The 13986-nt window shown below is 44.5% G+C and overlaps 1 protein-coding gene across 1 annotated transcript in view; it reads right to left on the bottom strand.

Annotated features, from left to right (window-relative positions):
• The window catches only part of LOC101346367 (multidrug resistance-associated protein 9-like), a 23285-nt gene extending 15289 nt beyond the window's left edge, over positions 1 to 7996 (bottom strand). The window contains 5 exon segments of the mRNA XM_012554191.2: positions 118 to 291; positions 1829 to 2062; positions 2347 to 2494; positions 3784 to 3939; positions 7878 to 7996. Coding sequence (XP_012409645.2) covers positions 118 to 291; positions 1829 to 2062; positions 2347 to 2494; positions 3784 to 3939; positions 7878 to 7996 — 831 coding nt within the window.
• Positions 7997 to 13986: the final 5990 nt, after the last annotated feature.

Below are 13986 nucleotides of genomic sequence, written 5' to 3'. Positions count from 1 at the left end.
GGGTGCAGAAGCCTCAGGTCCATGCCCTGGAATTTATTCCTTCTATCCAATGCAGCAAAAGGCTGTGTGGAAAATGCAAAATGTAAAAAAGTGGCAGTGGCGACGGCCTACCATTACCTGGATGGGAATGAATATGACGTACACGGATATCCCGATGAGCGCCGTGGGCCCCAGAATGAAAAAGGCGTACACTGCACAAACAGCCATTAGGATAGGAATGGTGGCTGGCAAGGGACAAAACAAGGCAGCTTCAAACAAGGAATAGCTATCGCTTGAGAGTATATTGAGCACCTAGAAAGAAACAACACATGTTCAGGCTTTGGAAGGTCACCCCAGTATTTTCTCCACCAAAGGCTTTCAGAATGACCGAGGGCTCTGAGGACAGAAGAGAAAAACCGCCATAAGCAGGGAATTATAAGGGGCCAACAGGATGAGCTTTGTGGGTCTCTTTCTGATATGACTTTGGAGGGGCCAATCTTTTAGACTGAGAATCCCAATGAAGAAAGGCTTATAGAGCAATATTACCATCTAGGAGCGTGTAGGGGACACTGCTAGCTGCCTACCCGGTATATATTGTCCCGTTCTCCTCATTAGTACAACCCTGCTTTATCGAGGGCAACAGCATGCCCAACTAAAAGCCTCCTTTGTGGAAAGAGTGTGGCCATGTGAGTCTTTGTCAATCAGATGTATGCTAAAGTGTCCAGTGGAACTTTGGGAATGAATTCTTAAAGGGAGCCAACTCAGTTTGGAAGACACACCCTTTTTGTTCTTCTCTCCTTCATCCTATCAGCTGTCTGAACCATGGTTGGGATGGCTGGATCTCCAGCATCCATCTTGAGCCACTAGGTAACCCTGAGGATGGAAGCCTGTGCTAGGATACCAATGCAGAAGGATAGGAGGATCTGGAAGCCCCCATACCAGCCCTAGATTACTCTCTTCCAGATTCCTTTTACATAGAGGGAAATAAATTCCTCTTGTTTAATTCACTGTTATCTTGGGCTTTCTGTTACATGAAGCTGATTCCAATCATAAGTGATACAGATGCTTTAAACATCTGAAAGAGCAACTGCAAGAAAGAAGCAAGTCTTTTTCTTTATCTCATAAAATAACCAGTTGCTGTCAAGTTGATTCTGACTCCTAGCGATCCGTGTGTGCCAGAGTAGAACTAGGCTCCACAGGATTTTCAGTGACTAATTTTTCAGAAGTAGATTGTCAGGCCTTTCTTCTAGGCACCTCAAGTTGGACTCAAACCTCCAACCTTTCAGTTAGCAGCTGAGCACATTAACCTTTCTCACCACCTTGGGATTCCTCCCTTACTTCACACCACCTAGGATTCCCTTGACCAGGGAAATTTTCTTACACAAGTGGTGAGGAATTTACTGCTAAGGATTAAGGGCTTATGAAAATTTCAACTCTGAAGTCCAACAGGCATTGTCTTCATTTTGGCCTTGGCACCCTGATTGTTACGCAATTGGAATGACCTAATCCATCAGTCAATTATATCTAATACCTACAGAGTGCTCCGTACAGCCTCAGGGTCCCCATTGACAACCAAAGGGATCAGATGAAGTCACCTCTAAGCCCTGTCCCAGCTGGAACACTAGGAAGCCTTCCCAAATTCTCCGTGTTGAATGGAGCCTTCCTTCCCCTGAATTCCTCCAATGTTTTGAGTCTCCACCACCTAACTTAGCAGAAAGATGGGATGGAACAGGCAGGAGCTGGACAAACAAAGAGGAGCAGGTGCTCCATCCAGGAAGCAAGTCTCACACACATTCTGAAAACCCAGGATCTGCATTTCTAAAATTAGACTCCACCTGGACCAGCTTACCTCGCCAACAGAGATGCGCGTCAGCGTCTTGAAGGACACCAGGTTTTCGAAAACCACGGTGGAGATGGCCACTTTCAACCGGATCGCCGTGCGGTAATTTATGGCCCAGGCAAGGGCCCAAAAGAGGACTTTGGTAAACTCGGTGGCAAAAAGGGCAAAGCAGAGGCTGATGCCAACCCAGACTTTCCTGGAGGTGTTCTCGGTCTGCTGGAGGATTTGGTGAATGAGAACTGTCTGTAAAATAGTGCACGGAGAGAGGAGAGGGCCGCTGGCGGCCATGGTTGGTGCAGAAGGCCTCAGATAATGTCAGCAAGCTGACTTTATGAGGCAAACTTTCTAATTAATTTCAGGGGCTGCTGCTGTGCTTGACAAGGATTAGCTCTATGAAGATTTGCCCCCAAGGAGCACAAAGATAATGATAATGTACTAAACCCACCAGCGCGTAAAGAAAGTACTAATGACATTCTCTGTAGATCTGGGGACCTAGGAGACAAGGCAGAAAGGCCAGCTCCACTCACCAGCCCTATGGCTGCCATGACGATGCACAGGATGTTGGCCACAATGTCCATCAGAACCCGTGTCCGCTGGAATTTCCAGACCACTTGGCCCAGGGAGGCTTTCTCAGCACCCACCTTTTCTACCTCTTCATCCCAAAGGATTCGAAATCTGTGATGAAAGGACGGCAAGGAAGAAAGGCACTTAGATTTCCACTTGCTGTTTGAAGCTGTTCTGATGGACACCCCCTTGCAAGGGTGATGAGCACAGTCCTCGTTCCTGGAGTGTTGGCGTCAGATGGGCAGCACTGATTCTCCTTTCTTCTTTTCCAGAAGAGGGGGGACAGGAGGAGGGGACAGAGCCTAGACACAAGCTTGTATGACTATCTGGGTGACTATCTATCTGACAAATGGGTGGTGGCTGCACATGAGGTGCATTGGCTAGGATTCGAACCAAGGTCTCCCACATGGAAGGTGAGAATTCCATCACTGAACCACCAATGTACCTTATTAGCACAATACCAGTTCTGATAAGAAGACAGAGATGTCAGAGAAATGAAGGGAAAAATGTTCTCTAGGCATGAAAGGAGCTTGTCCATTGGGAAGATCTGAAAGAAGTCCAGTGTAGTAGAGTGTGGTGAAGGAGAGGAGCTGAAATGACACCAGGCAGCAAGGCAGAGCCAAGAAAGAATAAAGTTGATGCCTTTGTGCTGACTTGGAAAAATCTCGATAACCTCTTAACTGAAAATAGCAAAGTCATCAACAATTATGAAGTCTGCTTCATTTTTTGTTTAAAGGAGAAAACATGACCGATGTGTTGAGAGGAAGAAAAGGAGGTATTGATCTGTAGAGGATGGTAGCACAGGGTGAGTTTAATCAGAGCAGAAAAAATTCTGAACGGATCCTGCCCACATTTAATAGTGCTTACCTCTGGAGAGTGGAGCTGAAGATGGTGGGCATACTTCCACTGTTAAGTTTTATAACTTCTGTTGTTTCAACAACATTTTTATAATGAACATGAATGATGTTGAATCATATGAAATTGTCATTTTTGTAACTCAAAAATGCCAATCAGCAGTTTCATGTGGTTCAACTTAAATATATCTTGTAATAAAAAATCCAATAACAATTTTTAAAGTGAAAGAGAACATGATGCCCGGAGCTTGTGCAGCAGCCCAGGTGGATCCCACCAGCACAGAGCAAAGTGGAAGTCCAGCCACCCTTGTCCTGACATGACACTCCTACAAACCACCAACTGCCCAGCCAGACCCTCAGGCCTTACTTCTCCAACCAGTACTTTCTCCCCCCAGACTAACACCAGTCTCACCTCCAAGAAGTCTCATCTGCCCCACCCACATCTCAGAGAGACGCACACCTGGGATACGGGAGCGCGGGAAAGGACTCACAGACCCTTCCTAGAAGGGAATCCTCTCCCAAGGTGACCCAAGTAAGCCCTGGTACCTTTTGGCGTTGGTGTCGGATGAGTCATACGGCGACAATTGGGGCAGGGTGTCCACAGTCAGCGTGTGCTTGTAGCCTTGAATCATCACTGGCGTGAGCCAGGAAAACGTGGCAAAGGAGAGCAACCCCGCATCATCCACCGGGTTGGGGGCCAACCTGCAGGCAAACAAAATGCTTAGTGCTCCAGGGTGATGCTCTGGCTTGTGTTCTCAACTGCAGTACTAACCACAGGCACGCTCAGAACCTGTGACATGCAACATTAGTCCTTCAACAAGGTGTTCTAGAACCAGGTCAGACCAGCTCATGATAGCCAATTGTTGAATGTTCAAGAAACTCTGCAGGTCAGTTGTTAAAAGCAGCCATTATTAAAAGTTAAATAATAATAAATACTTAAAATTAAGTAAATTATGTTAAAAAAAAAAAGGTGATAAGTACTCAAAACTCACTCCTTCTACTTATTTCACTACATTGAGTAATGTCTATGGTCTTGAGTTCATTTAAGTCTATCGTGTCTGTCTGGTAGAAATACGATATAACAATGTGCCTTGCACATTCACAGCTTCACATTCAGTGATGTCATGTTGATAATCTGAAATGGACCATTGTAGGAGTATTTGAACCATAAAACTCAATAAACACTACCAACTGGGAATTTTTTTGGTGAGCCAATTATTGAACACTGACCAGTGTTTGAGTCCCATGATGATCGTATGGAAAGAGGGCTCCTGTTCCACTTTGCAGATAGGCAAATGGAGGCCCATTAGTTGATTCAACATGGAGCCAGGCACATGTGTTTTGCTCTCAGGAGGAGGGGGAGGGTCCAGAGCTGGGAATTCCACAGTGGGTGTGAGACAAGGGGGAGGAGCTAAGGCAACCTCATGGCTTATTATGAGGATTAAACAGATTAATACATGTGTGATGGTTAATTTTATGTGTCAGCATGGCTAGGCCATGGTTCCCAGTGGTTTGGCCAGACACTGGACTGGTTGCTGTCCCACAGTGTAATGTAATGTGATGTAATATAATGCAATCACTTTCCATAACGTCTTCCAATGTAAAATAATCAATTGATCAGTTGAAAAGGGAGTTTCCTTAGGGTATAGTCTGCCTTTGGACTATAAATAGATATTTTGGCAGAATTGTCCACTCTGTACTCTTCTCATCATCTGACTTGTATAGCTTGGATGCAAGCTCACAGGAATCTCCAGACTGCTATCTGACTTACGAATTTTTGGTATTTGTTAGCCCCTCACAACTGCATGAGCTAATCCCTTGAAATAAATCATATACATACATATTTATATACTTTTTTTTAATAGTTTTTTTTCTCTCGAAAACCCTAAGACAACATGTAATGTGCTACATAAATATTAGCTATTGCATAAATGGAGAAGGAGACAGGAGGGGTAAGGGAAAAGGAAGAAGAATAGGGTGTGGGGGGAGGAGGAGGAGGAGAAGGAGGAAAGGAAGAGGAAATGAAAGGAAAGACTGTGTTTTTGCTCCTGAGGAACAAATCATCTGAGAGGGAATAAAAGTCAGAGACACAGAGTACCATTTAGTAATTACCGAGTGTTTGTTACATGGCAGGCCCTGTAAGAGCTTATATTAGCAGCAGATGCTGTGAAGGTGCCCTGAGTCACAGCCTCTCGCCACATTCACCTCTGATCTCAGCTGCAGAGGATGGTTTTGTGCAAGCTCAGGCTCATGCGACAGTGCCCCATCTCAAATTTGTGCTCTGTCTCTGTTCACCGTCTGTTTTGGGACCTTCTCAGGAATGTAAATACAGCCCATAACTGTGGGGGTTAATGCCCCTGGGGGCAAACTTTAACTAATGGGGACAGGAGCCCATAGATAAATGCCTCCACCTCCCATCCTTCGGGTGGAAAACTGTACACTTGGGAGAACTTAGTAGAATCCAGTCCCCATTGCCTAAAGCAATGACACAGATGACACATCCCCATATTGCCTTTTCCTTCTTCCCTGCCTCACACTACCTAAATATCCGCTTCTGCCTCCTGGGATTACCTCCCCAATAAGCTCGTTGTTGTTACTAGCCGTTGAGTCAGCTCCAACTCATGGTGACCTCATGTACAGCAGAACAAAACATTGCCCAGTCGTGAGCCATCCTCACAGACTTTGGTTATGTTTGAACCCACTGTTGCAGTCACTGTGTCAATCCGTCTCATGGAGGGTTTTCCTGCATGCAAATTCTTGGTTCTGGCTCTGTTTTAAGGGGAATTCAAACTAAGAGACTATTAACGATGTGCTGTGAGCGTGGTAAATAGAATTTTCACAAAGGACGGCTTTTATAATAGTCATGCATTATCTTACTTAATCCTCATAACAACTCAGCAAGATGAGTAGCAGGGTAGTATTATGACCTCATTTCATAGACAAAAACATTGAGGCACAAATTGTTAGAAAACTCGCCCAAATCTTACAGCTGGTAAGTGGTAAAGCAGGGATTCAAACCCACTTCTCGCTGACTCCAGGCCTTACGGTGCTCTGTAGCTCCACCCGACACTGGCTCTTCACAGAACAATTATAAACTGAGCCAAAACAGTAGGAAGTTAGCGCTCTCCTGTGGCGACGGGTGAAAGCCCATTTCCTCATCCCTCAACCTCTTCCTCTCACCGTGCTCTTGTTGTTAGGTGCCATTGAATTGGTTCCGACTTCTAGCGACCCCGTGTGCAACAGAACAAAACGCTGCCCAGTCCTGCACCATCCTCACAATCTTTGTTATGTTTGAGCCCATTGTTGCAGCCACTGTGCTAGTCCGTCTCTTTGAGGGTCTTCCTCTTTTTCACTGACCCTCTCAAAGTAGGTGTACTTTGGTCCAGAGATGCTGGCAGAATGCAGTGAGGTGTCATTTCATGACTAGGGATGCCACTTGGCCCTTCTACTTAGAGGACAGGCCACATTCCCATTCCACGTGTGAAAGGCAGAATTTTATGTTAGAGTTAATACAATGTTAATAACATGTGTGTAAAATAATGTTATGGTTAAGCATCTGAACTTGGAAGTCAGGCCGACTGAGTTCCTATCCTGCAGTGCAAAAATGACCCCCATTGTCTCCTCCTATCTGTATCCTACCAACTTGCAATGTGACCTTGCAGCTTCTTCCATCAAGAGCTGGAGTCCATTTCCCCACACCTTGAATCTGGGCTGACTTGTGACTTGCTTTGACCAACAGAATACAGTGGAAGAAATGGAGTTCTGAGCCTGAGTCTCAAGAAGCACTGCATGCTTCCACTCATTCTCTTGGAAGCCTATTGTACTGAGATGTGATCAAGCCCATGCTAGTCTGCTGGAGATTGGGAGTCCATATGGACCATATTGCCCTAAACAGCAGTCAGCCAGCCCCTAGAAGCATAACCATCTCCATGACCAATAGATGCATGAATAAGCACAGTCAAGACCAGATGAACCACCCAGCTGAGCTCAAGCCCAAATTGCTTAGTAAAAGAATTTGAAGCTAAACAAAAGGCAATTGTTTTAAGCCACTAACTGTTGAGGTGGTTTCTTAAAAAGGAAAAGCTGCCTGGCTTGGCTGCTAACTGAAAGGTTGTCGGTTCAAACCCACTAACCTGCTCCAAGGGAGAAAGATGTGGCAGTCTGCTTCAGGAAAGATAATGGCCTTGAAAATCCTATGGGAAAGTTCTACGCTGTCCTATAGGTCTCTATGAGTCAGAATTGACTCGATAGCTTGGTTTGAACCTTGGGCAAGTGACTTAATCCTTCTGTACCTCGGTTTCTGAACTTACCACATGAAGATAATCACAGCACCTCTAGGGTGATTGTGAAGACTGAATGCAAAGATTTGTAAAGCACTTAAATAGGGCCTGACACATGCAAAGTTGTCTTTAGACATTAGCTATTGTCTACCTCTCATCTAAAAACAATAGGAGGCAAGAAGTGACTGGTGGATAAACGAATAAATGTGTGGGATGGATGGACAGACAAAAGGACACAAATGCAGAGGAAGCAGCATGTGGAGCAGAAGCTGACTGGCTCTCTGATCAGTGGAGGTTCTGCCTGGCCCTGCCAACCCCCACCCAGTGGTTTTGAGGCTTCTGAGCCTCATCCTGGCTTACCTTGCATAGAGTTGCATTGAAATCATGGTCTTCAGGCTGGGGTCATATCTCTCGAAAGAGGACCTCCTTTGGCCTCACCAGTCCAGATCTGAGATAAGGTAGGGACCTTCACCCACCATCTTGATTGCAGTCTGGAATTCTGGACTACTGGTCTTGGGATGCTTTCACTCTGCTGCAGAGAGATGGGAAGTTTCACATGAGGACACTGGAATGGGATCAGGCAGCTCCTACTCTACCAGCTCCCTTTTCTGATCCCTCAGACCTGGTTTCAGCAGTTAGCCTTCCTCCTTATGAGGGAGCATGATCAGAAGTCCCACCACATCCCTCAACTCCCCTCTGAGGCTTCCTTATTAATAAGGACATTCGGTTCCTCTTCTTTTCCCATTTTGTGTTAACTGGGAGCAAAAATGCCTATTATGGTTTCTCTGTTGGGAGTTAACCCATGGCCAAGGCTGAGCCACAGAAGGCAAAGGGCCCAAGAAAGCGTTTGCTTTCTTAGTGTGACTTAGAGTGGCGTTTGCCACACACTCACCTTCTTCTTCCACATTCGCTCCGATTCCCAGAAACTTATACTTCACCTCTACCCCTTAATGGGCAGAGACCTTCAACAGGTCAGGAAGGCCCACATTTCCCTCACTTCTGTGCCCACTGCCCCGAGTTCAAACCAAACAATCCAGATGGAGAAGACACTTTTTAAATCCAACCGTCCCATTCTCCAGCTCCCAACCTCCGTAAAGTCATTTCATAGAGATGGACAACACTGTGCCGCCACCAGCCATGGATGACTGGTCAGAACTCCGTGCCTGATGCAGGCTGGGCCACTCTGATTCTCTCTTCTTCAGAAATCTGACACTGGGAAAGAAAGAAGGGGTAGAGTCGAGGACTAGGCAGATATCATCGTCTCTCACATAGACCAGAGAAGCACAGAAAGCCTACAAAACATAGGCACAGAGAGAAGGAAAAATTACCATGGTGAATGAACCTGGAAGGGTTTGCTATTCCTAGTTCCAGTTCTTCCCTGAGGCCCAGCTGTATTCTTGTCCTGGAATTTCTTGACACTCCCCTCCCCACATCCTACAGGCAAATTCTCCTTTTTTTACCTAAACTGTCTTTACCTAATCTGAGTTGGTTTCTGTCACTTGAAACCAGAGCCCTCACTACTATATTTACACTTTGGAAGTTTTTATGGCTAGAAACATTGAAAGAACCAGTTCCTGTAAGATGTTAATGGCTAACAAACCCATGAATGTCAGAGCTGGAAGTGTCTTCAGATGTACTCTTTTACAAACTTCTCATTGTACAAAAGAGGCAAGACACGTCCAAAGAGGAGAAGGAACATACTCGAGAGTATATAGAGAATATAGAGAACTGGTGGCACCTAGACTCATCCAGGGCAGTCTAGGGATGTTCCCTCCCTTCTCTAATAACCCTGGAAAATCCCTTGCTTACATTACAAGAGGCTCTCTTCTGGAATAATACTATCTTTTTTACGAGAGCATTTGAAAATGAAACTGTATTTACCACAAAAAGACAAAATCCCCCAAAGTGGAAATTAAGGCATTACAGTCAGCTGGAGTGGGCGCATGTTTTACAGGAACTAGTTCTGCTCAAAATCTCTTCAATCATTCAATTAATGAATATTCACGAAATGAATACCATGGGCCCAGCCCTAAATTCTAATTCAACGAGAAAATTAGAAGTTAACAAATTAGGCCTCACTCAACCCCTTGCCAACCTATACACTACCCCACTTTCCGTTTGCACAATCTAACACTGGGCTCCAGCTATGCTGAGTGTCTTACAACTCTCTGAACAAACTGACAATCCCTCCTGCCTCTGGCCTTTGTACTTGCCACTGCCACAACCTGGAACAACATAACATCCCTCCCTTCACCTGGCCAATTCCTGCTCAACCTTCAATTCAGACATTCTCTCTTCTGGGAGGCCTTTCCTCGTCACTTATCTATTTCCCCAAATAGACTGTGAAGTTCGTATCTGTCTTGTTCGCACCTGTATTCCCAGCACCTAGAACAGCCCCTGGCACACGGTGGATATTCAATATCTATTTGTTGAATGAATGAATGAACAAGTGAATAATGATGAATATGAGAGAAGACAAAGACACACTTTTCCCCGAGAAAGGAAGAAATAAGTACTCAAGGACACACATGAAAATGTAAACATTAGCAAGGTGTTAGCCATAGAGAACCCACTAAAAAACAACCATAAAAATATTAAAGCTACATGATGAACAGAAGTTAGTATCACTGAACCGTACACGTGAAGAATGCTGAAATACCGAATGTTTTGTTACAGATATATTTACCACAATAAAAAAGTTAAAGCTAAGAAGTCAGTAGAGTAAATTAAACAGAAAACTAAAAAAAAAGAAAAAAAAAAGTAGATTAGCCCAGATGTAAGCAAGGAGGAAAAAAGGAATAAAAAACAGAGAGCTACATGGAAGACAATAAATATAAATGGACTAATCATTTCAGTTAAAAAGCAGAGATTGCCAGACTGGATATAGAAACAGGACCCAACTATATGCTGCCTATTTTTGACATATGGTGCATTTTAAATATAAAGCCACAGATAGGTTAAAAGCAAAAGTATGGAAAAAGAAATACCATGCAAATAGTAAGAAGTAAATGTAGAGAAATGTTTTTATGATCTCAGGATAGGGAAGTATTTCTTAAAACAAATTAAAAAACAAAAGTCAAAAAGTGAATGTTTAGTAAATGTTATTATGTTAAAATTATAGACGTCTGTTAATCAAAAGTCAATTTTTTAAAAAAAGATTAAAAAGAAGTATATAAATGTGATTTATTTAGCTGCAAATAATTAGTATGTAGAATTTACAAATAATTCCCATACATCAATAAGAAAAGGATGAACACTTAGAAAAGTGGACATAAGATATAAAAAGGTAATTCACAATCAAACCAAATAAACATAACAATACGCCCAGTCTCTGAGTACTGGGAAAGTATGAGTTAAATCCACAATCACAATGATAGCCATTTCTCATCCTTTAGATCAAACCAAACCAAACCAAACCCATTGCTGTTGAGTCGATTTCAACTCACAGCGATCCTACAGTACAGAGAAGAACCAACGATCAGTTTTTCAAGGCTTTAAATCTTACGGAAGCAGACTGCCACATCTACCTAAAACAGAGCAGCTGGTTGGATTAAACGGCTGAACTTTCGGTTAGCAGCCAAGTGCTTTAACTGCTGCACAACCAGGGTTCTTTTATTCTTTAGATAGGCAATATCAAAAGTCTCCTAAATCCCAGCCTCAGCATATGTATAGAGCATGGCATCTTTCAAACCCTGTTGGCAGGAGTATAAAATGCACAACTAATTTGGAAAGCAACCTGGCATTATCTGGTCAAGTTGAAGAGGCTCTAACCAACATATCCAGCAATTCTCCTGCTTAGGTACACATGCCTGGCAGAGTTCCGCTGCTCCTAGAAGTCACGTACAGAGGGGGCATGAACTCTGCAAGCCCCCTCCCATTCTCCGCACATTTCTCCCTGCCTCTGCTCACCTCTCTTTCCTTATACTCACGGATGTCTACACTGAAGTTCAATCTAGAAAAACAGAAGCAAACGATCCAGAGAATAAATATAGATACACATTTTTGTGGCCCCTCTACAAGAATGATTGTAGTGGTTCTGTTTATAACATCTTAAACATCCATCAAAGGAAAATGGATACATAAATTGGGGAGAATGTATGCACGTATGTGTGCGTGTGGGTGTGTGTGTGTGTGCACCCACGCGTGCCTGTGTGTGCGTGTGTGTAGAGAGTATTACTACAGTAAAACCTGCAAAGCCAAAATCTGTATAAGGCTGAAACCTGTCAGAGAAGCAAAACTCAAGTATTTTCCACTAAAAGAGAGCTATAGAAATGTGCTAAGTCTGCACCCTGTCAAAGGCGGAAAACTCAGGAGACCAGGAAAAACCAGGCAGTCCCATTGAGTTCTGGCTCTCACAGGTTTTTCTGTATTTTCAGGAGTCGGAATGAATGTGCTAAATCCACACATCAACCTATGTGAATCTCACACATGATAAATTGAGAGGGGAAAAAAACAAGTTGCAAAAAGCAGATGATAAAATCCAACACCCTCTTTTGATTAAAAAAAAAGCATTCAACAAGATAGGAGCAGATGGGAAGCTCCTTAACATGATTTAAGGCATTTATGAAAAACCAACAGCCAACATTATACTCAGTGGAGAAAGACTGACAGCCTTCCCCTTAAGACGGGGAACAAGACAAGGACGGCCACTCACTGAAATTTGTTCCTTAATTACAACACACCGCACTAATACAGGGTGTTAATAAAGGCAGAGCTGCGTGCAGGGTAGATGGCACCTTACCACTATCATCTGAATTTTTCTGTAACTCTGAGACTGTTCTAAAGAAATAAAGTTTGTTTCTTTAAAAAAAACGGAGTGGGGAAGCTATACAGCCAAGTCAGGATGATGGTTACCCCTGGGAGGGAGAGGAATGAGCTCTGGAAGGTTTCACACAGGTCCTGCCATGTAGCTGTACTATTTAATCTAATTGTTAAGAATGTAAACCCCAGAGCCAGGCCGTCTGTGCTCAGCGTCCCCGAGTGAGGCAGACCACCTGTGCTCCAGAGGTTCTGAGAACGGACAGGTCAGTATGGTCTGGGGAGGGGATGGGGCTTGCGAGGACTTCCTAGGGGAGGGAAGACTAGAGCTGGGAGGTCGGAAGGGAGGAGAGAAGAAGAATTTAAGCGAAAGCTCAGACCCAGGCCTGCTGCCGAGATTGGGCGTGTCGGCTGCATCGTGAGGGTCTTGTAGGTCCATGTATACCAGGAGCAGGTACAGAAGCAGATTAGCTGACAAAGGAGAAAGAACTCACAACAAATTCAGGAACCCAACTGAAATTATTTATGCTTTCCATTTCATTTTTGATGATTTCCAAGTTTCCTAGATTCTTTCTTCATCCATTCCATGTTCCAATTATTAATGGATGTTTGCAGCTGTTTCTTCTCATTTTGAGTTGTGCCACATCAGCAGATGAAGGTCTGGAAAGCTTGACTCCATCCACGTCATTAAGGTTGACTCTCCTTTGGGGAGGCAGCTCTTCCTCAGTCATACTTTGAGTGCCTTCCAACCTGGGGGGCTCATCTTCCAGCAGTATATCAGACAGTGTTCTGCTGCCATTCATAAGGTTTTCACTGGCTAATTCTTTTCAGAAGTAGACTGCCAGGTCCTTCTTCTTAGCCTGTCTTAGTCTGGAAGCTCAGCTGAAACTTGTCGCCATGGGTGAGCCTGCTGGTATTTGAATACCAGTGGCATAGCTTCCAGCATCACAGCAACGCGCAATTCCCCATAGTATGACACACTGACAGACACGTGGGGGGTCGTAATGCACAGCCAATGTTAAAGCGAACATGGCATAATGTTAATCTGTGAATCTGAGTGAAGGGTAATTGGAATTTCTTAGTATTATTCTTGTTACTTTTCTGTAAGTTTAAAATCACTTCAAAATAAAAAGTTAAACATATTTTAAAGAAACAGCCGTAACGGGAGAAATTGGCCTTCTGTGGACTGAACTCAATTGTCCTGCAAGACTTGCTTTGCTGTCAGGAGCCACGAGTCTCTATCCATGCCCTCTCCAGACGGGGACTCCACAATCGCCATCTCCCCCGCTCACCCCAGCCACGCATTTACAATTCCCCTCTAAACCAGTAGCCATTGCATCAATTCCGACTCATGGCGACCCCATGCGGGTCAGCGCAGAACTGTGCACCGTAGAGTTTTCAATGGCTGATTTTTCAAAACTATATCGCCAGGACTTTCTGCCGAGACTCCTCTGGGTGAACCTAAACCTCCAACCTTCAGGTGAACAGCCGAGCACATTAACCATCTGCAGCACCCAGGGATGCCCCTCTAGTCCAGGCTAAAGACCCCCTCCCATGCTGGGCCGCCTCCTCCACCTCAGTCTTCTGGGAGAACCCACACCGGGGATTTCTAGTTTTGTTCATTTATAAGGCACAGGGTCTGGCCCCAGGCTCTCCTCAGCATGTCTTAGGGGTCCTGACACGCAGCCGGCAAACACAGGAGGCCAGGTCT

This window comes from Trichechus manatus, unplaced genomic scaffold (genome assembly GCF_000243295.1).
Source record: "Trichechus manatus latirostris isolate Lorelei unplaced genomic scaffold, TriManLat1.0 scaffold00014, whole genome shotgun sequence".
NCBI classification, from domain to species: Eukaryota; Metazoa; Chordata; class Mammalia; order Sirenia; family Trichechidae; genus Trichechus; species Trichechus manatus.
The sequence above is the reverse complement of the archived record's forward strand: the minus strand, read 5'-3'. Positions and strand labels throughout refer to the sequence as shown.